Source organism: Odocoileus virginianus, chromosome 21 (assembly GCF_023699985.2).
Source record: "Odocoileus virginianus isolate 20LAN1187 ecotype Illinois chromosome 21, Ovbor_1.2, whole genome shotgun sequence".
Lineage (NCBI taxonomy): Eukaryota > Metazoa > Chordata > Mammalia > Artiodactyla > Cervidae > Odocoileus > Odocoileus virginianus.
In genome coordinates this window covers 33,678,049-33,704,854 of record NC_069694.1, presented here as the reverse complement: position 1 = coordinate 33,704,854, position 26,806 = coordinate 33,678,049, and the positions used below count along the sequence as shown (strand labels likewise).

Here is a 26,806-nt window from a genome sequence, read left to right as displayed (position 1 = left end):
ACAGCTTTCTTATCCACTTGTCTGCTGATGGACATCTAGGTTGCTTCCATGTCCTGGCTATTGTAAACAGTGCTGTGATGAACACTGGGGTACACGTGTCTCTTTCAATTCTGGTTTCCTCAGTATGTATGCCCAGCAGTGGGATTGCTGGGTCATACGGCAGTTCTATTTCCAGTTTTTTAAGAAATCTCCACACTGTTCTCCACAGCGGCTATACTAGTTTCCTAGCAGTATTTTTGAGAAGCAATTTAGCTGATCTCAATACAGTTCAAAGGTTGGGATGCTGAAAAGACCTGATATAATATAATCAACAAGATGCTTATCTATTTTAAAATTGAAGCCAAACTAAGTTCAGAAAATGAACTTAGTTTGAACCTCAAATAAATATATTAAAATTATTTATTTTTCTATCCGGGGTGAAAGGCAAAAAACATACTTATGGTAAAAGAAAAGCCAAATATTTTAAAAGAATACCTTCTAATACACTGCCTAGAATATTAAGGTCAAGAGTTTTACCCTATAACAAGAATCCTTAGGCTGCATTCCACTGAGAAATTGCAGAAATTCTTAAACTCTATGAAACTGTACACACAATAGTTATGAGTATGTGAATACATGCCTTATAACCAAAGCTTTCACCAGTTCTCATACTGCTCAATACCCAATTTAAAAGTCATTCTATTTCTTATTTATCTACCTGAAACAATGGCAGTAGAAACTGCTTCTTACTTAACACCATGAATCAGACACACAAAAACACATTCATCAGTGATGTTTTCTGTATCAGAACCAAATGAAAAAAATTTACCTTTGCAGAGTCATATTCAAAGAGCCTGTACAACCCTTAATCTTGTTCTGGGCTTCCAGATGAGTCATGCCATGGGCACTTATTCCATCAATGCTGAGAACCACGTCGCCTATTCTTACGTTTGCCTGGGATGCTTTGCCACCATCTTTTAGCTGTAAAAAATTTATTTCATTAGGACTTGTCATTCTTTAAAAATAAACACAGATGAAAATTACACTGTTGTCATATCAAAGGAGAAATATACTCATATACTACTAGACAAAGTAATACAAATTTTCTTACTTAACAGGTAAAGTAAAAATTCAAATGACTTTTAGACTTATTTTCTTAAATTTTTATTTGCTGTCTAAGACTCTAAAATAACTGTCTGAAAAAGAGTCTTTGGTAATTTCTCCATTTCTTTATTGTGTAACAGGAGTGTGTGACTGTTACAAATGAGGAAGAGAAGTAGCCAAGGAAACCACATTTTAGGGGGAAAAAAGTAATCTGAATAGGGTATTTAAAACTCTTTCAGAAATAATTTTTAAAACTCTTTTAAACAGCTGTATTTTTGTTTCAGCACAAAGATTAATGCAGATGGAGGATGTACTAACAATCCTTCCTGTTGAGTCCAATTCGTGACCAGTGTTTGAGGGACTGAACTCTTTTAGATCACAGCCCCAAATATCTTTTATGTTGGACGGGCTTCTTGTTCCAGGCATTTAGCAGGAGGGGAAGAAAACCAGTTGTGTCTGAGACTGTCAGACTTTATTGTGTACCACAGTCTTTAATTTCCAATATTTCTTCCCTTCCTTACAAAATGTTATACATGTTTACATTTAATTTTATCTCCTTTAAACTCTGTATGGATCTATTTCATTGCTCCAAAAGGAGCAAATAAATATAAAATGACAGTAAAATGGAAGATGAAGCATTTTTAATAGATACTCAGAAATAAGGAATAAGTACAAACCAAAAGGAACCATTCTAATTAAAATGACAAGCTCAGAATTCAGTTAAATACAAGTAGGTCACACTAAACATGGGTTGCTGGAAGAAGCCATATTCTTGACACTAGACCCGAAAAAGGAAGAAAATAAGCAGTATTTCTCTAACGTTGTTGTTGTAATTTCTCTAATATTGTTGTTGTTCAGTCGCTAAATCATGTCTGACTCTTTGTGACCTCACAGACTATAGCCCGCCAGGCTCCTTTGTCCATGGGAGTTGCCAGGCAAGAATATTGGAGTCGATTGCTATTTCCTTCTCCTAGGAATCTTTCTGACCCAGGGATAGAACCTACATCTGTCTGACAGGTGGATTCTTTACCACTGAGCCACCAGGGAAGCCCACTTTCTCTAAAAATTAGAAGTAAAGATCTCAAGCAGAGTTTCTATTTGGGATGAACAAAAATTCTGGAAGTGCATAGTGGTGATGGCTGCAAGCACTGTGGAGTGGACTGCTGCAGTGCTGAGTCACTCAGTCATGCCCAATTCTGTGCAACTCTGTGGACTGTACCCACCAGGCTCCTGTGTCTGTGGGATTCTCCAGGCAAGAGTACTGGAGTGGGCTGACATGCCCTCCTCCAGGGATTTTCCCAACCCAGGGATCGAACCCATGTCTTTCACATTTCCTGCATTAGCAGGTGGGTTCTTTACAAACACAACACCATAAAAGCAAGTAATGAATTGTGCACTTAAAAAATGGCTAAAATGTCTTTTATGATAAGTACGTTTTACCACAACTTTCAAAAAACTAAATGTTTTAGAGCACATTTTACTAAAATTGCTATTTGATTAAAAGAAAAACATCCCTCAGCAAACTGAACAATGGCTGAGTGCTGGAACTCATAATTTGGAAGCAAAGCAATAACACAAATGAATATTGTATGTTCTGTAGGTTTTGATTACCATCAATTCTCTAATTCTTTCCTTAAAAATAATGATCACGGCAGATAAATCCTAGCGTACAAGAACAACTATTTGGATCTAAAATCAAGGAAACAGTATTGACTATCAGATCCATTCAGGCAGGCCCATGTCTGTGTTTCTCTCCCACTACCCTAAAGCTGAAGTGTGCCTAACACTACAGACCTGCATAAAATATATGCTCAATGAATGGATGCCATATGTTATCTAACATGGGCAAAATCTATCGTTTGTTATACATTGTGAAGTCAGGAAGAACTAAGATTTTCAATTTGAAATCTATTTCATTTAACATATAACTATCAAATGATGGACAAGGTTCTAGAAATTAGTAAGAAAAAATATCTATTTGAGTAAGGATATGTAAAGTCTAGGCTTCCCAGATGGTACTAGTGGCAAAGAACCTGCCTGCCAATGCAGGAAATGATCTAAGAGACTCAGGTTCGATCCCCAGATCGGGAAAATTCCCTAGAGTAGGAAATGGCAACCCACTCCAGTATTCTTGCCTGCAGAATTCCATGGACAGAGAAGCCTGGCAGGCTACAGTCTACGGAGTCTCAAAGATGGGCCATGACTGCAGCAACTTACCACACAGAGCACACATATAAAATCCAACAGATACAAAGTATAAAAAAAGATTTCAAGCCTTTCAATGAAATATTCTCTATCATAATATAAATGTAGTACACAGAGTTGACACTTGATCAACATGAGTTTGAACTGCATGGGTCCACTTACATGTGGATTTTTTTCAATAGTGAATAAAACAGTACTACACAATCCATGGTTGGTTGAATCCAGGGATGCAGAACCACAGATATGGAGGAACCAAACTGTATATACAGAGGACAGACTATGAATTACAGGCAGATTTTCAATTTCACAGAGGTCAGTGCCTTTAATCTCTAAGAGTTCAAGGGTCAACTGTAGTGATTTTGTTTTCATCACTGTACTAATGTAAACAACTCCTCTCAGCTGCCCAGATAGTTAGAGGTAACAGAAGTTAGTGCAGTGTGGACAATAAAAAAATAAAATTTCCAGAGTAGCAAAACAGATTAAAATTTAACACATATCAAACTGATCAACATAGGTATATTATATACACATGTATATATATATACACACACATACATATAGACACACATTTTATTATATACTATATGACTGAAAAAGTAATACCAAAATTCAATAAAAATTAAATGAATCTAATTTGAATTCCAGGACCACAGGATCAAGAAGAAAAACATTAAGACAGAATTTTATCAAGTATATTTTAAAATACTGTATAGACAGAAACATTTATTAAAATGTGTATGTGTCGAGAGTAAGAAAAAGTCTTTAAAAATAATAATACCTACATTAAATACTACAGCTTTACTGTATTGAATAATAGGTGTGAAATGTCTTTTAATAATTAGTATTTTATTAATATAAATATTAATTATTTAATTAAATAACATACTGTTACTCCCTCCTGCACAGAGCTGAACTGTTTAAATTATAAAGGACATTTACCAAGAAAACAACTCCTAAAGCTATAATAGCGATGCCATTGCTTTCCATTGGACGGACTTGTAAGGGTTTATAAAGATTATGTGAGATAAGAGCTTAATAAATGTTATCTGCTATTATTTTCTCTTGGTCTCAGATTACTAACTCAAGAAATGTGGCGGCTGTACTAGATGTTAAAGGCCTTTTATGGTTCCTTCCAGTCTTAAAAGGTTATCTATCTGTGAACTATCTGTACAAAGGTATAACTCTAATCCTAAAACAAAAGTCATATCTGAACAATTTTGTTGGTAGGACAAAGGAACATCTATTCCTTACTAAAATAAATGAACTGAAATTTGAATCCTGATAAAGAGGCAAAATTATGGAAACAAAATTATGTTTACATTATTTATCCTAGATTGTTCTAACCAAGAAGAGTAAGCATAAAAAAAGAAATTTTTCTAACCACAAATAGAACACAGCTAAATTACCTACTTCACAATTCCTAACATAAGATGTAGCCTTTAAAAAGAAAGACTGAAACCTATGGTCATTTGCGCAAAATGTACCCAACAAAAGCAATTTAAACATCCCCAGTCCAATAGTAATATAAAGGTAGTGGACAATTAAGTAAATAATTTAATCAAATGTCACACACTGGATAACATTTTTCTCACTCCTTTGATCCAGTAGCCTACTAGATTCTAAGATGCTATGATCTCAAGTTGTTCAGATCCAATGTCTCATAATTACCTATCTTTTTAGGACTGCTTTTACTCTGCCACCCTTCTTTTTAAAGCATGCGGCATAGAAATCGCATAGCCCTTGTGAATTCTGCCTTTTCCTTGGGTACCACATCCAGGGAAATTGCTAAATTTTATTGATCTTCCTTTCCCCTCTCATGCCAGTCCATATACCCTGGTCGTCTGTGACCTTGATCTTGCCTGCTGTCTAAAGCAAGAGTTTTCTAAAGACCTCCCTACTGCCAAACTCTCCAAATTTCATGCCATTTCCTTCATCTTATTTCCATAATGGTGGCCCAACTACCACCTCACACTGAAGAGTTCCATCATGGCAACTATTTATAAAATGAGAGTGAAAAGGTTTCAAATATTTTCTGCTTCCTACAATATGTAGAATAAAGTTGAAGCCTGATATACAAGCAATTTATAATCTGTAGTCAACCTGTTTACAATTTCAAAACAAGCTCCTCAGGGATCATGTTTTACACTATGTCTTTATTGTAGGTATTAGAAAACTATCTGATTAAATCATAGCAAATAAGGAATCAATAAATCTATCCATCAGATTAATATGCTAAATTCTGACAAAATATACTTAATTCATCAAAGAGAAAAAAATAATTTTAATCTGAAAATGAGAATCTTCAGTTGAACATTAGGCTGAGCTAACCTAAGAAAGGTCAAAAACCAAACTACATTTCCAACAGAACTAAGTAAACACATTTCGGATACATAGTTAATATATTTTCCCTAGAATTTCCAAAGAGATGTCACAACTCCCCTTAGTAACTTTCAGTGTTGTTGTTGTACAATCACTAAGCTGTGTCTGACTCTTTGTGATCCCATGAACTACACTAGGCTTCCCTGTTCACTATTTTCCGGAGTTTGCTCAAATTCACATCTATTGAGTCAGTGAAGCCATCCATTCATTTCATCCTCTGCCGCTCCCTTCTCTTGTCCTCAGCCTTTCCCAGCATCACGAACTTTTCCAATGAGTCAGCACTTCACATCAGGTGGTCAAAGTAATGGAGTTTTAGCTTAGAAAGAATTTAATTGTATTTAATCTCAAACTTTCTCAATTATCAGAAACGTAAACAAATCTCTATTGCCATCTGTTCACTTCATGTTATTTAAACTGTCAAACTCCTTTTTGCCTACAGTTTTTTTGAGCTTAGTAATATTAATTATTTTGAGTTTTTGACATGAACATATTTTCTAAATCTCTAACCATCTTTATTATTCAATATTTAGGCTTTCTGCTCACTAATTTAAACTAAAGAGCAGAAAAGCCTAAACTAATGCCAGTGGAAAAAGCCCAATGCATAGAAACAAATGTAAAACTTGTTAAAGATGGCATCTCATTGAAAACTCCCAGGACCTTTTATTTATCCCCAGAACTACTTCCTCAAGGCAGCCACTCAATAGAAAGATGAAATTTCCCCCTTAATTGGGTAGGATGTATCACTATTATAAATTGTGAGCAGCTAAGTAAAGACTACAAAGTCACGTGTTATTTGCATAGTTCATTTCTTCTTTGTCGTGGCAAGTCTAAATAGCTTGCATTTGTTCGAGGCAGTCAGTAACAACTTTCTGTCACCAATAAATCTTGTCCATATTATATGACAGCTATAAGTATGTGTATATTTCATAAATGCACAATGTGTAGGAAGGAAGCAGTCAAAGGAGGCTCCTGGGTCTGGTCCAGAATAAATCAAATTAATCACAAACAAATGCTTCTCTTTTGATCTTCAAATACATTTTTCAGTACTGCTGTCCAATTTTCCATAAAATTAATTTTAGCTGTATGCTTCTTTAAAAACACTGCTTTGTGATGCACTTAAGTTGCAAGCAGATATGGCTGCAGATGTTGGAACAACCTCTGAGCTTCGGTTTATTGATGCAGAAAGCAGGATAACTATCGGCTCTTCAAGAGAGAATGGGATCTCTACTGAGCCTCCCCATTAACTCAGATAAGAAAGGATCTAAAATTAATCACCTGCACTTGGATCTAAACCTCACCCTTAGGGCTACACTTTAACCCTTTTAACTATGAATTATAAGAAGTCCTCTCTTGAAAAAAAAAAAAGAAGAAGAAGTCCTCTCTTGGAAAGAAAGCCCAGCCTTCAGTAAGCAGATGGACAGACTGTGTGTGTATGTGTGACTGTGTGTTCATGTGCACCCATGTGTGCGTGATGTGGGGGAAGATATAAGAGGAAATGGCATCACAGACTTGGGCTTCCCTCACCTTCGCGACTGGGAAATACCCAAAGGTAAATTTTCTTCAGTCGTTTTGGATGGATAGCTCCTATCACTCTTTCTGTCCTGAGAAAGAAATGACTCAGGAAAAGTAAATAAAACTACTTACTGAGCACCAACAGTAAGTGAAGGATCCTGGGAGACCCATTATCATCCCTCACCACTATCAGGTATTTTTACTCTGCTCGGCGGATGGGAAAAGAGAACTCCAAAGGGATTAAGTGACTTGCCTCTGTCCACACAGCAAGAACAGTTTCAGGAAAAGATTCTGAAGTTAAGCAAACATGAGTTTATATTATGCTTGGTCCTCTATTAAGTGTGCACCATGAGTTTACCAGGCTTCTCGAGGCTTCAGATATTTCTTCCGGAAAATGAGGACTAGGGTTTCACTTGCCTCAAGAGCTACTGAGCAGATTAAGTGAGGCCCCAGCAGAGCACATGGGTTTCCCTGGTGGCTAAGATGGTAAAGAATAAGCCTGCGATACAGGAGATGAAGGTTCGATTCCTGGGTCAAGAAGACCCCCTGGCGAAGAGAATGGCTACCCACTCCAGTATTCTTGCCTGGAGAATTCCATGGACAGGGAAGCCTAGTGGGCTACAGTCCATGGGGTGGCAAAGAGTCAGACACAGCTGAGCAACTAACACACACATACCACACAGTTCACACCACACACAGTAAATGCTCACTGTCGTTACCGTAATAGGCCATCAACTCACACATGCTGGTCACCTACTTCAAGGACCAACAGGGCAGGGAAGACAGCTTTTCCAGCTGACCAGTCAGGCTTATTTTTCCCTTTCCTACTTAAAGGAAGACCAAACAGCCCTCTTCTCTTCCCTCTGCTTCTCTAAGCCTAAATTTTGTCTTCACTTAGCCAAAGAGCTTGATACAATGCTGAATCAGAACCCCAGCTCACAGGCCCTGCCTCCCTGCTTACTACTATTCAAGTCTGAATTTTTCAAACTCTGTTCCCACAGGATGGTGGCCTCATTATCAGCACCCACGACAGTCTGGCGCTGTACCAAAGGGCCAAAGAGCAAGAATCAATAAGGTGATATTGGTGAAGAAATCCTGAGTTAGGGGTCAGGGAAGGAAAGAAGACAAAAGAACACATCACAAGGGAGGGCCTGGGAAGGCAGAACAGGGAACCAAGTACATGAACCAAGAAAGTTATGAGATGTCCCAGGCTTGGGGTCCAGGCCTTCTCTCTGTGTTGTACATCACTGAGTTTGTACAAAATAATATGCAAATTGAATACAACAGCAAAATATTAATTAAAGAAGCAAGAAGGTCTTATACTTTGATTTGAACAATTATGATAAAATAACCTACACAACTATAATTAATAACTATGATGCAGAGCCAATTAACTCAGAGTAATATTTATGTATGCCATTAAATATGTCATTAACTTTACTGGACTCAAGTAAAATTTACAACTAAACTTCTCCCAAATGTTTAGCCTGTATACAAATTTGTAGTTCCAACAGTATTTCTTCTTTAAACTTTTTAACAGAAGAAGAAAGTAGCATCACATCCTTAGAAAACCGCATCAAAAGTAAATATTATCTCAAGAGAGCATATCACTTAGATGAGAATCTCCAAGATGCACTGAAGAGAAAATCTGTTTTATCCACAAAGCAGTAAACTACTTAGGATTCACAGGCATTATAGACATACCTGTCAAACTAATCCTTCCCCATAGCTATCACCTCTTAAGAGTATATCACAGAAACAAACCAATCATTGAACTCATAGTAAAAAAACAAAGAAAATCAAAGAAAGCATTATAAAGCTTTCATTTTTAAAAATTAGAAGTCAACATGGCAGATAACATTTTAAATAAATCTAACTACCTAAGATTTCTCTATAAAATGCACATTTAATACAGCTGCTATATTGCACAAAGATTTTTCATAAAAAGGAAAAATGTATAACTAAAGCAGTGACTCCAGTACTACCTTAGAATTCTCTAATGAAAAGTATCCTTCCAAATCATAGGGAATTCTCAATATGTACAAAAAAATCTCTTACTTGTCCTCCCTTGAAAATAGGTCAGTAGTTACAAATCTCAGAAAATAGGCCAGCAATAAAAATGACTTTTTGAAAGTATATGTGCCCAAGAATATTACAAAGATCATTTTACAATACAGATAACATGAAGTCAGTTGATGCTGACAACAATTTATGCTGGTTCAAAAGAAATTTACTTTGGTATTGATCCTGTTACACGCAACAGGTAACAAGTAGGAAATAGGTACCTATGTAATAAGTTATCGCCAATGTGCCAATTTCAACCTTCTGCATATTTTCAACAAATATGGGATGTTTGGAAATATGTGACCTTAAAACCATGGGAATGACAGGAATGCCATCAGGCTAGTAAATGTAAAAAAGGAACATAAATATGACAGCTAGAGAAAGAAACACTAACAGAAATTTCCCATGTCCAAAAGCCATGGGAACTAAATCCTGGGAAAATAAAAGCTATTGTTTTTCTAAGTGCCATTACCAAAATTCAGAGAAATACATATACTAAAAAAAAATTCTATCAATCTGACCAAAGGACCTTCATGAGACAGAAGGAAGCAAAAAGAAAAATCTCATTTAAAAAAATACCTAATTAGTGGACAATATTTAATTTTGCTTAAAAATTTATTTTCTGGTAGTACCAACTGTAGAATCTGACTCCAGATAGAAACCTATGGTTGAAAGTACCCAGGTATTTATCTCCCACATGCTTCCCAGAATACTAAAAATGTGATTCTTTACACTATCATACCCCATAAAAACCTAAGACTGAATGAACACAACTCCAAATGAGAATTCACAGAACTTGCTTTCCTGACAAATCATGAATGCTACTCAATCACCAAGAAATATCACAAATAAACAAAAATGGTCAGAGTTTTCAGCCACTCAAGTGAGCAGAAGAACATCTGAGAAATACTTTTATTTTTTTCAAGTCCCAGTTTATTCACTGTCACTATAGTCTTGCTAATCTGCTCTAAATTACTCAGCACTCAAAGATGTTCTGTCTTGCACTGTTTATTGTTACAGAGTGTTGGCGCTTCAACCAGCCTACAAATGCAACTCAGCAACATACAGAATGTCCATCTCCAGCCTGAATGTGTAATATGAACATACCCCCTTAAAACTGGAGGTTACTTTGAATTCACTTTAACATCTTTTGTTTGCAATAAAGTGATTTTGCTTTCTGCAGGTTAGAATGGTGAAATAAAGCAAATAATCACTGATGTCTCTCTTAAGTCTATAAAATTCTGACTCTGTGAGAACTGGTTATTTTAACCATGGACTTTATTTTGGCTTATGAGTCAAACTGTAATCAATTTTACCCAAAAGTCTGAGAATCCACCTTATATGGTAGCAATGAAGAGAATACCTCAAAGTATGTGTCATTATGTCTTACAAAACCAAACAGAAGAAAGGAAGTGATTACGCCTCCTTCCTTAAGTAGCCACTGAGCCACCTAGTTCAAACATGTTTGTTTTAGCAGTCTAAATGTATGTCCACAGTGATTTCTTCTTAATTGAAATAATATCTTTATTATTCTCTACAGAGTGACCTAACAAAACAGAAACATGCCTTCTTAAACTGTAATTCACTATTAATATGCCACAAAGCATTTTCATTTTACAGTTAATCCACACGTATTTTAAAAAGTCCTGAGCTTTGCAGTTAATGTGTGAATATAATTCTACCAGAAATGTGAAAAGCATGGTGGTTTGTTAAAAAAGAGTACATCCACAAACATCTCAAAATCAAACAAATTTGTTACTTACAGAGAAATTAATGTTTCTATGTAGTCCACTCTACAATAATAAGGAACATGATAAGAAATGTCACAGAGAGCTGTAAAGGTTCAAAACCATTTTAGTCAACTGTAAGTTTACCTGAGAACATATTAACTGAAATTCACACATCTCAACCCTCCCTTCTCATAAGGCTCTTTTCAATGACGAGATGAATCCCCCTCAAAATTGTATGCAAATTGTCAAGTATACATGTATTTTCCACTGAGCTGGCCCATAGCTTTCCCCAAATTCTCAAAGGCATCTATGACCAAATGTCAAGAACTAATGATTTAATGGAACCTTAGAACAGTGTTTCTCAAAGCGTGGTTCCTAAACCACCAGTGTTAGCCTATTTCGATGACAGGAAAACAAATCACAAGCTTTCAAAACCCAAAGCTAAACATGTTTCAAAACAAAACAAAAAAGTCTGTCAGCATCAAGAAAATTTAATAACTTAGAACAGAATTATTAATATTTATGCAAAGTGGTGCAAAATCATGATTTCATGTGGTAATGTCAAGTAAGTTGAAGAGTAAGTCACTCCGTCGTGTCTGACTCTTGAGATCCCATGGACTGTAGCCTGCCAGTCTCCTTTGTCCATGGGGATTTCCCTGACACGCACACTAGAGTGGGCTGCCATTCCCTTCTCCAGGGGATCTTCCTGACCCAGGGATCAAACCCAGGCCTCCCGCTCTGCAGGTGGATTCTTTACTGCCTGAGCCACCAGGAAAGCCTCAATGGCAGGGAAGTGTACCTTAACAAAATGGGGACTCGCTTTTAAACCTTTAAAATCTTCACAGCATAAGTCACTAGCATTTAGTAAGGGTCTATTTCAAAGAGGCACTACCTTCAACACTGAATTCTGAGAACAGGCATGGCCCTTCCCCTCATCTACTGGTTCCTATTCTTCACTTTTCCCAACTGTACGCGGCTCTCCAGAAAGCAGCACTCCTCGAACCGTCCGAGGTGGACACCACTTACGGAGAAGTCCCCTCCCACCCACACTTGCCTTTACCAATTCTTCTGTGATCTACAATAAAGTACTGAAAAAACAAACTCAGAGAAATCACTCAAAATAAAAGACAAAATTATTTATCATCAGACTCAACAGACATAAAATTGCTCTGTCCAACTATGACAGTTCCTAGATACTTACTCTTCATTTCTAACCTTATTTCATCTCAATCTGTAACTGACAGTTGGCAGGTGAGCAGGTCAGCAAGAATGCTCCTCCTAGGTAAGGACTATATCTTTTATTTCTTTTTAAGTTCTTCGTACAAAGACTTAAACGTAACACGCAATAAACATCTGATGAGTCACCACACAGGAAATTAAAGGTATTTTGTAAATAGGCTATTATTTAACAATTCAACCTATTGCTACTTTGGGGGCTCATGTTAAAGTGATGAAAAATACTGTACCTTTATTTTGGCACACTTATCTGACTTTTTCTTTAGGAATTATCTCTAAAAAGGTATACACATTAAAATGTTTGATCCATGATTCTAGATTGGCATACAAGAATATTTTGCAGACATTTACAATTCTGCAAACTTTGTATGATAGTGTCCATTATCCACACTCTTGCAATCCTTAGTTTTGTAAAAGAAACCTGAGGGTAATTACAGTTCTACTACTAACAAACCCTGTGACCTTCGGCAAATCACTTACCCCTCTGGCCTCATTCTGCTCAGCTGTAAAGAGAGTTGGATCAAATGTTCTAAGGTCCCTTTCAACTATAAACCATAATAAATATTTACAAAGACTTAACAACCTCTCATTAGTCTACAGTCATTACCATTAGTATCCATTACTCAGGCACTAAAGTAAATTTTGTGTTGTTCTCCAATTACTTCATACATATTATTCTTTACTCTTATTTCTCTATTATAAAACACTAAAATGGCAAACATGGGTGCTTTTCAAAAACCTGAAACTGTGTCAACAATAGAAACTCAAAAGGCTGGATTTTGGAGCTAATTAGGAGAGAAGAGAATCTAGTTTTATCTACTTTTTCAGATCCCAAATGAGTTTTTCTTTTAGAATGAATTAGTCTCAACAAGAATCTTCTTTCCACTGGTAGCAGTTGAGCCCTCTGGCATTCAGTGCTGAATTATGCCTTCATTCATTCGTCATACATCTGAGTGAGGACATATGGAGCAGATACTAACGACAACAATAAATTATTAGATTAATGGGGAAAGCAAATACTCATTTATTCCGTCATTTAACAAATACTTGCTAGGTATCTACTGTGTGCCAGGCTATTCTAGACATGGTGATACAACAAACAAAATGAGTCCTTGCCCTCATGGAACTTCACTTCAGTCAAGAGGAAAGAGAAAATCAATATATAAACATGCAGATAAACTAATCAAATGTCAGGCATACAAAAAGCAGAATAGTATGTGACGATAAATAACTTCAGAAGAATTGAAGCCTACAAGTTGCTTCCACATCAACTTGTGTGGGTCTTCTTAGAAGACTGCTTACATTTACAACCATCACTCCTAGATACCGTGCTGTTTCCAAGAAATCCATGCCTGCCAACTCCTGGTTCCCTTCTGGGCTTTTTCTACCATGCACTTTATCTTCTTCCTCAAAGAAGACAGGTAAGTCTTCACCCCATTTCCATCTCTGAAACTGCAATGTCAGCTTCCTTTGTACAGTTGTGGCCTTTCAGAACTAAGACTCATCAACACTTGGACCCAGGGATTTAACATTTCTGTACATGGAATTATTTTATTTACTCTTCTTGGGATTTGTTGAGAGAAACAAAAAATCCTGGGGATCCTTTCCTTCCATCTCACTTTGTTTAGGTCAGAACTACCATCAACACCCCGTTATGGGTCTCCTGTGCCTTTTCCTACTAACCCAGGTTTATTTTTCTAGCCCAGTTATCCAGCCTGCACAGTTGGCTTTTACGGAGATAGCAGCAAATGATGGTATGTCACTTCTAGCAGGTCTGAAGTCACAAAACATTGATTTACCCTAGATGTTTTATTCCCTCCACAGAAAGCAAACACATGATCACAAACAGCAGCTAGACATGGAAAGGAAATGTTCTCATGTCAGCACCATTATTTTTTTCCTTTTTAAACTAAGTGTAAAAGAAATTAGAGCAACACTGAAGGATTCCTGTTCCAGTGCAACTGGAACACTACAAGTGTCTTAGCTCTGGGCAACATGCGACTTGGCAGGGGGCATAGCGTTGACAGCAGTCAGGGAAAGTCTATTAAGCAATGTCACTGTTCCCAGAAGTGCAAAGTCTGCATAGAGGTGGGAGAGAGCGAGTGGAGGGGACCAAGGTTTGGCTTGCCTGTAGAATATGCCTCAAGCATACTGTCTGCTGTGCCATCTTCACCCTGTTTCCTACATACTACATCAGGACTTCAACGACTCAAACCATTTCCCCCCTTCAGAGTAAGAGCCCAGGGTCATTTAAATATAAGGATTAAGACTAAGCCATTATTGTTAAAGAAAGGAAGAATTTTCTGGTAAATCTAGAAAGGTAGAGGTAGAGGTTAAAAATATGTATAGAGTTTTTCTTGTATAAATCAAAAATATCAATACCACAACTATTGAATGATAGAAGATCAATGTATTACTTAAAAGTCTTTGAGTTAGATTACTAACAAAAATTCCATTCTTTCAGCAAATAGTGAGTGCATGATATATACCAGGACATAAGATACCTTGCATGCATGCCTCTGTGTGTGAGTGTGTGCATGTGTGTGTTTGTGTGATGCGTGTGACAGACAGAAACTATGTGGAGGAGAGGGGACAGGAAAGGGGAGGTAACAGCGTTATATCATTAATTGTTAAAAGTATGTGTAATTAACATAACACTTACAAGACCACCATTTATTGACTATTCACCACATGCCAGGCACTATGCTAGGCACTTTTTTACAAGTTTTACAAAAGTTTCCACATGCAAAACGACAAAGAAGCAAATGAAAAGAGCAACATTTGCTCTTCCATCTCTTCCAAAACACATCTGCCTTAACATTTCCTCCATATACGCAAATATCTACTCAAAACGTTAAATATTAAGAACACATTTCCAAGAAAATCTATCTGGCAACCCTCTGGTTAGTTATTCTGCTTCACTGGCAATTATTGTAAGCCATGTCCCCAACTTCCAAGCAAGATGGAAAATAGCACACTATGTTACACTTTTATTTGAGTTAGAAAACTTCCTCCAGGAGCAAAAACCTGTAAACTTAACATTAAGTTCCCCAGCAACACTATTCAACATTATAGACTTAAACTAGAAACCAATGTGTTCACATGTGATGTCTAATAACTCAGAAACACTCAGGTAAGAAACATATTCCTTGCAACAGATTCTTCAGTCAAAGGCACACTTCATGGACTAAAAATGGTTCTGGCAAAAAACAATGGGATGGAAACAATTTTTCACTGAGAATTCTCTGAAACAGCGAGTTTCAAGAGCAAAGATATTTTGAATAAGTGGGGTTTTTTGTTATATCTTATTTTGTATGGAAGCAACAAGTGATGGAGAGACAGTAGGCATTCTGCCCTACCAAAGCAATTCTCAAACCAAAAATGTTCCTCCTTAAAGCATATAAAACACACAAAAACACTAAAAACTCACAGATATGACCCAGACCTAGTTAAAACAATTATAATTATTTTCTTCATCCAAAATCTAAAACTATATTTAGGTATTTGAGGAAATGAATGAACTCTTTCTGATTTTCACTTGATAATTACTTCACAATCATAAAGAAATGTCAGTAACGATCTGTTGGAGTAGTTTGAGAAGGACAGGTATTATCAGTGGGGATGTGGACAAAAGGCAATCCTCATGCACCGCTGGTGGTAACGTAAATAAAGTGGTAAAAGTACAACAGAAAACAGTATGGAGGCTTCTCAAAACATTACAAACATAACTATTACACATCCAGTAATTCCACTTTTGACTATTTATCCAAGGAAAATGAAAACACTAATTTGAAAACATATATGCACCCCCATGTTCATTGCAGCATTGTTTATAGTAGCCAAAATATGTCCATCAATAGATTAATGGATAAAGATGTGGGGGGGGGTATGTTTGTGTGTGTGTACAAATAAAATAGGTTATTACTTTCCATTTGCAACACCATGGATGAACCAAGAGGGTACTGTGCTAAGTGAATACATCAAACAGAGAAAGCCAAATACTGTACATATGTTTTCACTTACATGTGGAATCTAAAAAACAACACTAGTGAACAAATAATAAGACTGAAACAGACTCATAAATACAGAGAATAAACTAGTCACTGCAAGAGGGGATGGGTGTAGGAAGATGGGCGAAAAGGCTGATGGCGACTAAAAGGTACAAAATACCAGTTATAAAAGAAATAAGCCATGGGGATGTAACGCATAGGATAGGGGACACAGTTTATGATAAAACGGTCATAATTCTGCACGGTATGCGAAGCTGCTGTTATTGTTCAGTCACTCAGTTGTGCCCGATTCTTTGTGACCCATGGGCTGCAGCATGCCAGGCTTCCCTATCTTTCACCATCTCCTAGAGCTTACTCAAATGTCTTAAGTATTAATGCAATACTTACAAAAATATCAAATCACTATGCTGTACAACTGAAACTAATATAACACTAGTATAACAAGTATACTTCAAATAAAAAAAGAATCAATATGCAGAAAACAAGCTTATGGTTACCAGGGGACAAGGAGGGGCAGGGATAAACTGGGAGACTGGAATTAACATATACACACTACTATATATAAAATAGATGGCTAATAAGGACCTACTGCATAGCACAGGGAACTCTGCTCAGTAGTCTGTAACGGCCTATATGGGGGAAAAAAATCTAAAAATGAGTAGATATATGAATATGCACAACTGATTCACTTTGCTGTACACTTGAAACTAACACAAACTGCAAATCAACTAAACTTCAATAAAAATTTAAAAGAATCAATAACATTAGCTCCATTTCTTAGAGCCAATTGAATATTTGTTTCCAGCAGCCTTTTATAGACTTAATACGTTTGTATACCAATTCATAAATGTTAAAAAAAACAAACAGGTAGAAAGAAGAGTAGTATGCTGGATTGTGGAAAGAAGACTTAAAAGCTCTTTGTTAATGTGAAGATACAGAAATGTGCAAGAATAAATCTATAACCCAGTATTCAAGAGCAAAAAAAAATTCTAAGAGAAATTCAATAGAATTTGGAAGCCTTAACAAGGAGCTCACAAAAATAAAAGCCATGAGATTTGAGAAGGCCATGTCACAACTTTGAGTTAACAAAGTCACAGTTTGTTAGGGGTTTTATTATTTTTAAGTAGTAACACAGTCTTGGTTGCTGTTCAGTTGCTCAGTCATCTTGGACTCTCTGCGACCCCCCAGACTGTGTCCTTGACCTTCACCATCTCCCAGAGTTCACTCAAACTTATGTCCATTGAGGGAGAAGGAAATGGCAACCCATTCCAGTATTCTTGCCTGGAGAATCCCAGGAACAGAGGGGCCTGGTGGGCTGCCATCTATGGGGTCGCACAGAGTCAGACATGACTGAAGCGACTTAGCAGCAGCAGCATGTCCATTGACTGAGCTGTCCACTGAGTTGATGATGTCATCCAACCATCTCATCCTCTGTCGCCCCCTTCTCCTCCTGCCCTCAATCTTTCCCAGCATCGGGGTCTTTTCCAATGAGTTGGCTCTTTGCATCAGGTGGCCAAATTATTGGAGATTCAGCTTCAGCATCAGTCCTTCCAATGAATATTCAGGACTGATCTCCTTTAGGATGGACTGGTTGGATCTCCTTGCAGCCCAAGGGACTCTCAAGAGTCTTCTCCAACACCACAGTTCAAAAGCATCAATTCTTTGGCGCTCAGCCTTCTTTATGGTCCAACTCTCCTATCCGCACATGACTACTGGAAAAACCACAGCTTTGACTAGACAGACCCTTGCTGGCAGAGTAATGTCTCTGCTTTTTAATACACTGCCTAGGTTTGTCATAGCTCTTCTTCCAAGGAGCAAGCATCTTTTAATTTCATGGCTGCAGTCATCATCCACTATGATTTTGGAACCCAAGAAAATAAAGTCTGTCACTGTTTCCATTTTTTCCCCATCTATTTGCCATGAAGTGATGGGACCTGATGTCATGATCTTAGTTTTTTGAATGCTGAGTTTTAAGTCAGCTTTTTCACCCTCCTCTTCGTCAAGAGGCTCCTTAGCTCCTCTTCGCTTTCTGCCATTAGGATGGACAGTCTTGGACTGCATAACAAAAAAATTACTAGCCACTATAGGGAAAGTGTTAGACCTATTGTACTTTGTATGTTTAGATGTATAAGGAATATTATGTATAATTCAGGAATGGAGAAATAACCACAGTCAGAAAAGTACAAGATCCAGAAATTACATCATACCAGGAATTACTTATGAAAAAAATGGATGGTATTGAAAAGACTGAGTGTATACAAAGATATACTAGAATTACTGTGTTTTACAAAACAGTGACTCCTACATTTGGCTGGTCAAAATCTCTCAGGGCACTTTTTTAAACTGCAGGTTATAGAGACTCATTACAAGAGACTCTGATTTATAAGGTCTGAGTGATGACCCAAGAATCTAAAAATCCTCTAGGCAGGAACAAGAGTCTGCAGGTGCATGTTCCAAAAAGAGAAATTTCAGTTCTCAGCGCAGAGAAGGACTTGAAAACATTCAGAACATTCCAGAATAAAATGATTTCCTTGCAAAGTAATAAAATTTCTATTCCCGGGTATGTCTAAGCATAAGGTAGACAGCCACATGCCATGGGTGCTACACAGGGGATACATGAATCTGAACAGGAGAAACAAAGTACAGAATAAATTATTGGTGAGTAAACAGCCAGATGCAAGAAACCACTATACAATTTCAGTCACACATTGTAAATGGTCTTTCTCCATGAGGGTAATCTAATCATGGAGTTCAGGTTCTCACTGCACATCAGTCATCTCAATCAGACTGTAAATATTTTTTGTGTTACCACAGCAAATGCTAAATGATATATATGAGTTTATATATATACGAGCTCTAGCTCTAGCTAGAGCTCAGAGAAACTGAATTTATTGATATATTATCAAAATGAATAATAATCATAGCTTCAAAATAATTTCAAAAAGAAGTAAAATAACTTTCTGTTAAACTAAGATGATACTGGTAAATGGAAGAAACAAGAGAGGGGGAGGTCTCTTAGGCCAGAAAGAACTGATTGATATGCAGGGGACTGTATATCATCCCTATACTAGATATTTAAATTGTCCCATAATGATGTAACAGTAATCGCTTCAAATAGGAATAAAGAGATGCTGGGTGAGCTAAATGCAGCTAATTTCTTATCATCCCATCTACAATAAATATATTAAATAACTAGATGTTAGACAGCCAAAGTCACAACCTGCAGCTTAGGAGATCACAGAAACAAACAAAAGAGTGAAAACGTAAAAGGGGGCGAACACCAAGCAGTCTGGAGTTAGATGTTTTCATAACTTTCCTTGAGGGTTTGACAGATGAGAAGCAGTCTCAGATACTGAAACAGGTACAGGTAATCAGATGTTTGGGCCTCTTAAAACAGAACTATCATCAGAGTTTGAGTGGTTTAACTGGTAAGAAAAAAATTCCTTCTGGTGACCAACTGACAGATACAAACACCTAGGAGGAGAAACTGGGCAGATCTCTAAAATATATTCACATACAACCTGGATAATATTACTGCTGTTTTTCTTACAATGTGAAGTTGTACCATCAGAAACATCTTCCTTCTACTGATACACGATGAAAGGCTATTATGAAACAATATTATTTGGGGAGAGAGCAGTGGAAACTAGCCATCTTAGTTAAAAATTCTACTGGCTAAAGAAAGGTTAAGGAATCCTCTTGTAGTAATAATTTAAATACTGAATTAACATTCAAGAAAGTTATTTTCAAAACGAGTACCCATACTGAGCACATCTGTCTCGAGTCTGTTTAGCTGTTTAAGAAAATGAGTGGTGGGGGAGAGGAGAGAGTGCGAATTGTATAATGCAAGGTGTCTTGCCACTCTAACAATATATCTCTCCATGCCTGTTTTGTGACTATTGGTTCCATGGAGATACAGAAAACAATTTCAGAAATATCTAACACCTAATACCTCCAATCTTGAAAACACAAAGATCGTCACCATCACAAGCTTCTGTTTGCTGATTTAAAAATTAATAACACTTTTCTTCACAAGAAAAGTGGCTTGTTTTATTCTTGTGCAAGACTATTTCATTACCATAATTTTCAAGCATGCAGAGATGCCATAAAAACTCTCCAAATTAAAAAAATAAATAAATAAAAATCAATAACAAAACTTTCAAAATGGTAAACTAGGAAGGAAGAAATCTGACTATGTACCCATCCTGCACCAGCGGCAACACCCACAGAAATCTATTGCAACATGTTGCCTGGTACAGGCTTGATGCTAATAATACAGAAGAGGAATAAGAGGAAAGGGGAAGCAACGTTGCAGAGTTAGATGGCATTCATTTAATTAACCTCACAAAGATACAATAAAGTACTAGCATTCTTAATCTATAAGTGAGGAAACTAAGACACAGAGAGCTTAAGTTACTAGTCTAAGGTCACAGAGCTAGGAGGTCACAGTGCTGAAGTGAACCCAGGCAGTGTGATTCCAAAGTCCACCCTGTGACCCTGCTGGGCTGCCCTCCCACCTGGCACATCATCTGCCACTCTCCCTCCTGAGAACACATGGCACACTCCAGCCAAATGCACATGTTGTACTCTCGGAGTACGTCCTGAATCCCATCTATCTGTCCCTACTATTCAGATAAACTAGACCAGATAAAGCAGGAGGGAAATCTGTCTCCCTTAAAAGTTTAGCTCTAAACTGCTACCCTGATAACCAACAATACATCGCACGCACGTGCACACACACACACCACATTCAACAGGCATCCATACATCACACACACACACACACACACACCCTCTATCAAAATTTCTAGCCATCCAGACCAAAAAGGAAGGAAGACAAAGGAAGTGGAAGACAGGAGGCAGGAAGAAAAAAGAAGAGAAGTAGGAAAGAGGAAGTAAAGGAAGAGAGGGAAAGTGGCAGAAAAGACAGGATCTCCACCACCTCCCTCAATTTCCTTTCATTTTAAAATCCCTGCAGTTTCCCTACTGAACTAATCTCACTCCAGAGTCCAACTCACAGGCTCATCTGGGGAGCAGAGGTGGTGGACTGCCAGTTTCTGCCTTCCAAGATAAGGGATACCCTGTTTCCTCCCAACATTTTAATTTTGGTATGATTGTCTAAGGAGCCCTTGGTGAATGATGACTGGACTTTCTCTCTAAGGAGGCTAGTAAGAGAGGAATACGACTGATCAATGAAATATAAATGATCAATAAACTCACACAGAGCATGGCTCCTCAAAAGATTTGCAAAGAGCCAGTTTTTTTAAACCTCCAGTCTATTTCAGATCAATACTTTCATAAAAATATAACAAATTATCAGAAAAATAGTTTTTAAAATATATAAAATATAAGCCCCAACTTTCTACTGTTCGATCCAACAGACATAAAATTACTAACTCAAAATGCTATAAAAATTTCTAAATATTCTCAATTTCTGAACTTGTGTTACCACAAACTGACAACTCTCTAGAACAACATTTTGAATAATACTATATTAGAACATCAAAGACCAATTTTTGTGTCTTAAATATTGTGATAGCTGAAAGAATTAAAAATTTTTTTAGAAATTTAGAAAATATTTTTTTCTAAGTGTCAACAGGAATTACCAGGAGGAACTAGACAGGACTATGAGCAACTTCATGATTTTTTTCTTTATATTTTCAAAATTAGTAGAAGTACATAAAAAATTAAAAAATAAATATCATTTCAGTTGCTGTAACTTATTTTATGGCATATAAAAGCCTGAGTATCCAAAACATCATTTCTACCTTTTTATCTTCTATAGACATAACTTCACTTTTTGCAGAAACATCTATTATATACATTTTGGTTAATATTTGCTCTAATCAATCTTATCTCAAATCATTTTTACAATGTTCAAGCTCTCATTCATATGAATAGAATTCCTTTACCTACTCAAGTAGACCATAGTGCTCAATCCTAAACAATTCCATGAAATAATTTGCAATAAAAACCTATGAGTAAAGTTTCTTCTCTCAGTATTTATACCATTAACAGCTTTTACAGCTGTTGTTTTAGCTAACTTCTAAATGAGAATAAAATATTAGACAGTTATAATCATAAGATCACATAGTTAAGTGAAAACAGCTTTGATCAAAAACATAACCATTTGTGACAAGTCACACACTAAGAAGTGAAGAACCTATTTCCAAAATAGCTGAAAAGGGGAAAATAAACACTCAAAACTTTATGAATTATTCAGAGATCTTCCCTCCTGCTTCAGTTTCCCCTTCCTCATCTTGCAACAGATGCAAGCCATATATTCATTTATTCTGTACGTATCCATTTATACACCAAGAAAGCAGTGGGAAATAGGCAATACCGCAGTGAACAGGAAAAACACAGTATCTGCCTTGGTGAAGTTAGCACAGAAAGTAGACACCAATTAAATAATTATCATAACTACAGTACTTAAATATAATTCTCATAAGTGTCCTACCATTTTTTAAAGCAAGGCATTATGAGAGCAAATAATATAGGTATCTCCACCAGTCTAGGGGTCGACTAGGTGACTCAGAAAGCCCAGGGTTAACTAGGCAGAAAGAATTCCAAGAAGTGATCAGTATGAGTGAAGATCCTGAGCTGGGAAAACATACACAATAGTTTGCTACATACACAATATTTTACTACAATAATAAAATAAAAAGTCAATGAAAATATGAAAACACAAAAGCATCTCTGATAAATATATTTAATTTTCATTTTTAGTCATGAGCAAAAAGACCTCTGAAATCACTCACTGGAGTACTCAATTTTAAATTGTGTGACTGAATTTGAGTGAGGAATAAAGGTAACTATAGTATCTTTCTGCAGGTACAATTCAAACGAGCCTGCTTTTTAAAGCACACACGCATTTGATTTCTCAGTGCTTAGCCCTGACCTCAAAGGGCAGGTCACTCCTCATTTGGATTACTGGCTGAACATCTACGTTTCGCTAAGCAGTGGCAAATAGTTCTCCAAGGATTCTCCAATAACAGAACAATGAACGTAGTTTCTCCTCTCAGGCTGTCTAGCAAGTTAAAACTCTGTCACAGCATGTAGGTCTACCCTCAGTCTGGCAGCTTTGAAGAGAAAAATGCTGATGGCAAACATTGATTCAGAACCTAAGATTTGACACTGGACACACACTCTCCTATGCTGTAATAATATATACAGTTAACACAAAAGAGGTGCCCACTCTATTAAATGAAGTTGTTTCACGATCTCTACATAAATCTCTGGGACGCTCTACAGACAAGTCACATAAGCCTGAATTCCAAAGTAACGTACTAAGCTGTTTTTCCCACTTTATCTCTCTAGTAGAAATGTTAAAGTCCTCAAAAAGGTATCTTAACAAATAAGCACAGTCAATTTGTTTTTTCAAAATGAATTTTTTATAACTGGCAACCATACTTCTATCATCATTATACCATCTTTTATAACTGTATAAAAGTTTATTCATTGGGAATAAACTGTTCCTTTACTTTTTAATCTCCATTAGGATACTCCATTAAGTGTGTGAATTACTATTTTCACTTTTTAAAATAAAAGGTAGTCATTATAGTAAGGTAAAAAAAATTATCTTTTCAACTTTAAAACACTAAACAGAAACACTTTACTAACAGTAAATAAATTTTTGTTAAGACATGCTCTCATAATGTTCAGCATTATCACCAGGAACGCAAAATCATTATCAAATTCAATTTAAAATTTTAATTTTAATTTAATTCAACTAAATCCACTGACAGTACCTCTCTTTAAGGGAAATAACACATATGACAAAGACTCAAACATAAAGCATAGGCTTGCCAGATGGCACTAGTGGTAAAGAATCTGCCTGTAACTGCAGGAGATGAGATGCAAGAGATGCAGGTTCGATCCCTGGGTTGGGAAGATCCCCCGTAGCAGGGAATGGCACCCCACTCCAGTATTCTTGCCTGGAAAATTCCATGGGCAGAGAAGCCTGGCGGGCTGCAATCCATCGGGCCACAAAGAGTCGGACACAACTGAGCTACTGACCACACTGTCCCTTCATAGTGGGGTAACATACATGTAAAGTGGTCTTCCAAGACAGAAACCTACGCAGGAGGACAGTCTTAAACAATTCTTAAATCACAGCTCACTCATTTGGTGTGAGTTTGCAAGTGTCACACCTGCTGGGCATAAACCTTCTGAAATCAGAAAGACTCAAACTTTAATGCCTTTTTATTTACTACCATCAATAAAAATTTACAAAACTATACTACAATAAGAAATACAATTTTAGATAAATGTGTATTTTCTCTTAACTAATTGAATTTGTAGACTGTTATCTATTTATGCTCTAGTTTTTAGAATTAAGTCCAATGGAAACTGAAATTGGCAGTGAGTGGTCAGTCACTTTAGTTTCTCCTTTATTAGGTCAAATGTGCATCTGGCAAGGAGTCAGCCCAGACATTTTCTGGGCATCAGTGTGCTGGCCAAGCCCCCAAATAACTCAAATTGCTGCATTAGTGCTGTTCAAGTTGCAAAAATACTTCCCCAGACTTTCTTTGGAAACCAGCCTGCACTGATCTTCATAAAAATGTCCTCTTACATATTCATCAATTCTGTAGGACTTCTACAAGAATTCTAATACTGGCAGTAGAACAGTCATTTCTACTTTTCCATCAAAGTAAGTAATACATTTACTTACTAAATTCAATTTAACATTAGTTTAGTTCAGCTGTTCAGTCGTGTCTGACTCTTTAAGAAGATTCTAATTTTTTAAAATTTCCTAGATATCTGGTTATATGAAACTTAAGCCTTCACTGCTTGATGGACAAATCTGTAAGCCTAAATGCAACAGATAAACTTTTTTTGAAAAAAGTAACTAAGTTCCATTTTAATTTTGGCCGGCTACCTAACAGATGTTGTTAAAGTCAACTTATAACACAATCTTAACTGAACCATAGTTAGAGTTACTGCAACTTAACAGAAAAATCTTTTTTAAAAAATCTTGAGCTAAAGTTTAATAAAATATTTCATTCTGTAATTATAGACATTAAAAACAATCAGGCTTATATAGTTGTGCATTTGAGATCATAAAATTGTGAAAGACACAAAAAGTTACTTTAACATATGTGTTGATGACATCTAGATTTCAGACACAACTCGGATCTCTCATTTAATGCTAGAAGTTAGGGATATAATCAGACCAAGAAACTGTTCAAATTGAAATTAGCATTAATATGAAAAATACACTATAGAATATAACATAGACAAGAAATCTGATTTGATCCATGGATAATTTAACTAGTCAGTACTGATGCCAGGCACAATGGGAGGTTCTGGAATTCGAAGACGGATATATAAAATGTAGTGCATGCTTAGAATAAATTTACACTATGGTGCTGGAAGATTTCATTGAAGAGTGCCACATTAGCTTCAGCCTTAAAAGATGTGGGATTTACAGATATACAAAGCAGAAATTCACTAAGTAATGTAGTTCTAAATCTCAGCAATATTAAGAAATAGGAATCAGAAGGAGAAAAAAGCTACAATGTTCTCAGAGACATGAAAGTTAGTCAAGAAATAAGTGTGATCTAGTCAAGATCTATGCTTCCACAGGTTTTTCTAACCCTTTCAAATGCTCCCACTGTTGGAGTATGATCTTTCTTGAGGGTAATTTAGCAATAATTACCAAAAACTTAAGAATACATAAACTTTTGACCCCAGTACTTAGGCTTCTAAGTACTTAACCTGTCAAATAAGAGTACAGGGCAATAGCTTTTTTAATAGAAAATAACCACCTTCATGGTACAAAGTTTAAAAATTAAAATATATTCATAAAATTAAATACTATTCCATCATTAAAAGGATTATGAGATTAGATCTCTATGTCAATAACTGAATGATCTATATACTCAGATTTCAGCCCATGACATATTAAATGAAAAAGTAGAAGATATATCACTAAAGAAAATACACAGATGGCAAAAAAGTAAACAAAAGATACTCAATACAGTTGTAAGATGAAATGGCTCTGTGGATCTAATATACATCATGGTGACTACAGTTAACAATACTGTATTATATACTTGAAAGTAGTTGCTAGGGCAGTATAATTTAAATGTTATCACTACAAAAAAAATTACAATTAGGTGAAGTGATGGATGTGTTAAATTTATTGTGGTAATCATTTCAAAATATATACATTATATACTTTAATAGATGTTGCACCCTTTAAACCTACATGTTATATGACAATTATATTTCAGTAAAGCTGGAAGTAATTTTAATTAAAAAAAGATACTCAATGTCATCAGTCATTAAGGAAATAAATTAAAACCAAAAGACAGCTTTCTACAACTTCATATCCACATGCAAAAGAATGAAATTGGACTTCTTCCTCACACCACACACAAAGATAAACTCAAAACAGATCATCAACTTAAATGCAAAAGCTAAAACTATGAAACTCTTGGAAGAAAATACTGGAGTAAATCTTCAAGACTCTGAATTTGGCAAAGCTTTCTTAGATGTGACACTTAAGGTACAACAAAAGAAAAAATATATAAACTGGACTTCATCAAGATTAAAAACATTTGTGCTTCAAATGTCCATATG

General features: G+C 36.3%; 1 protein-coding gene across 10 annotated transcripts in view; it reads right to left on the bottom strand.

Moving 5' to 3' along the window:
- PDLIM5 (PDZ and LIM domain 5) overlaps positions 1 to 26,806 on the bottom strand; it is a 231,114-nt gene that overhangs the window by 155,266 nt on the left and 49,042 nt on the right. For all 10 annotated transcript variants that reach the window (XM_070452156.1, XM_070452155.1, XM_020906712.2 and 7 more), the window contains one exon: positions 809 to 960. In XM_070452156.1, the coding sequence (XP_070308257.1) occupies positions 809 to 960 (152 nt within the window). The remainder of the gene's footprint in view (positions 1 to 808; positions 961 to 26,806) is intronic.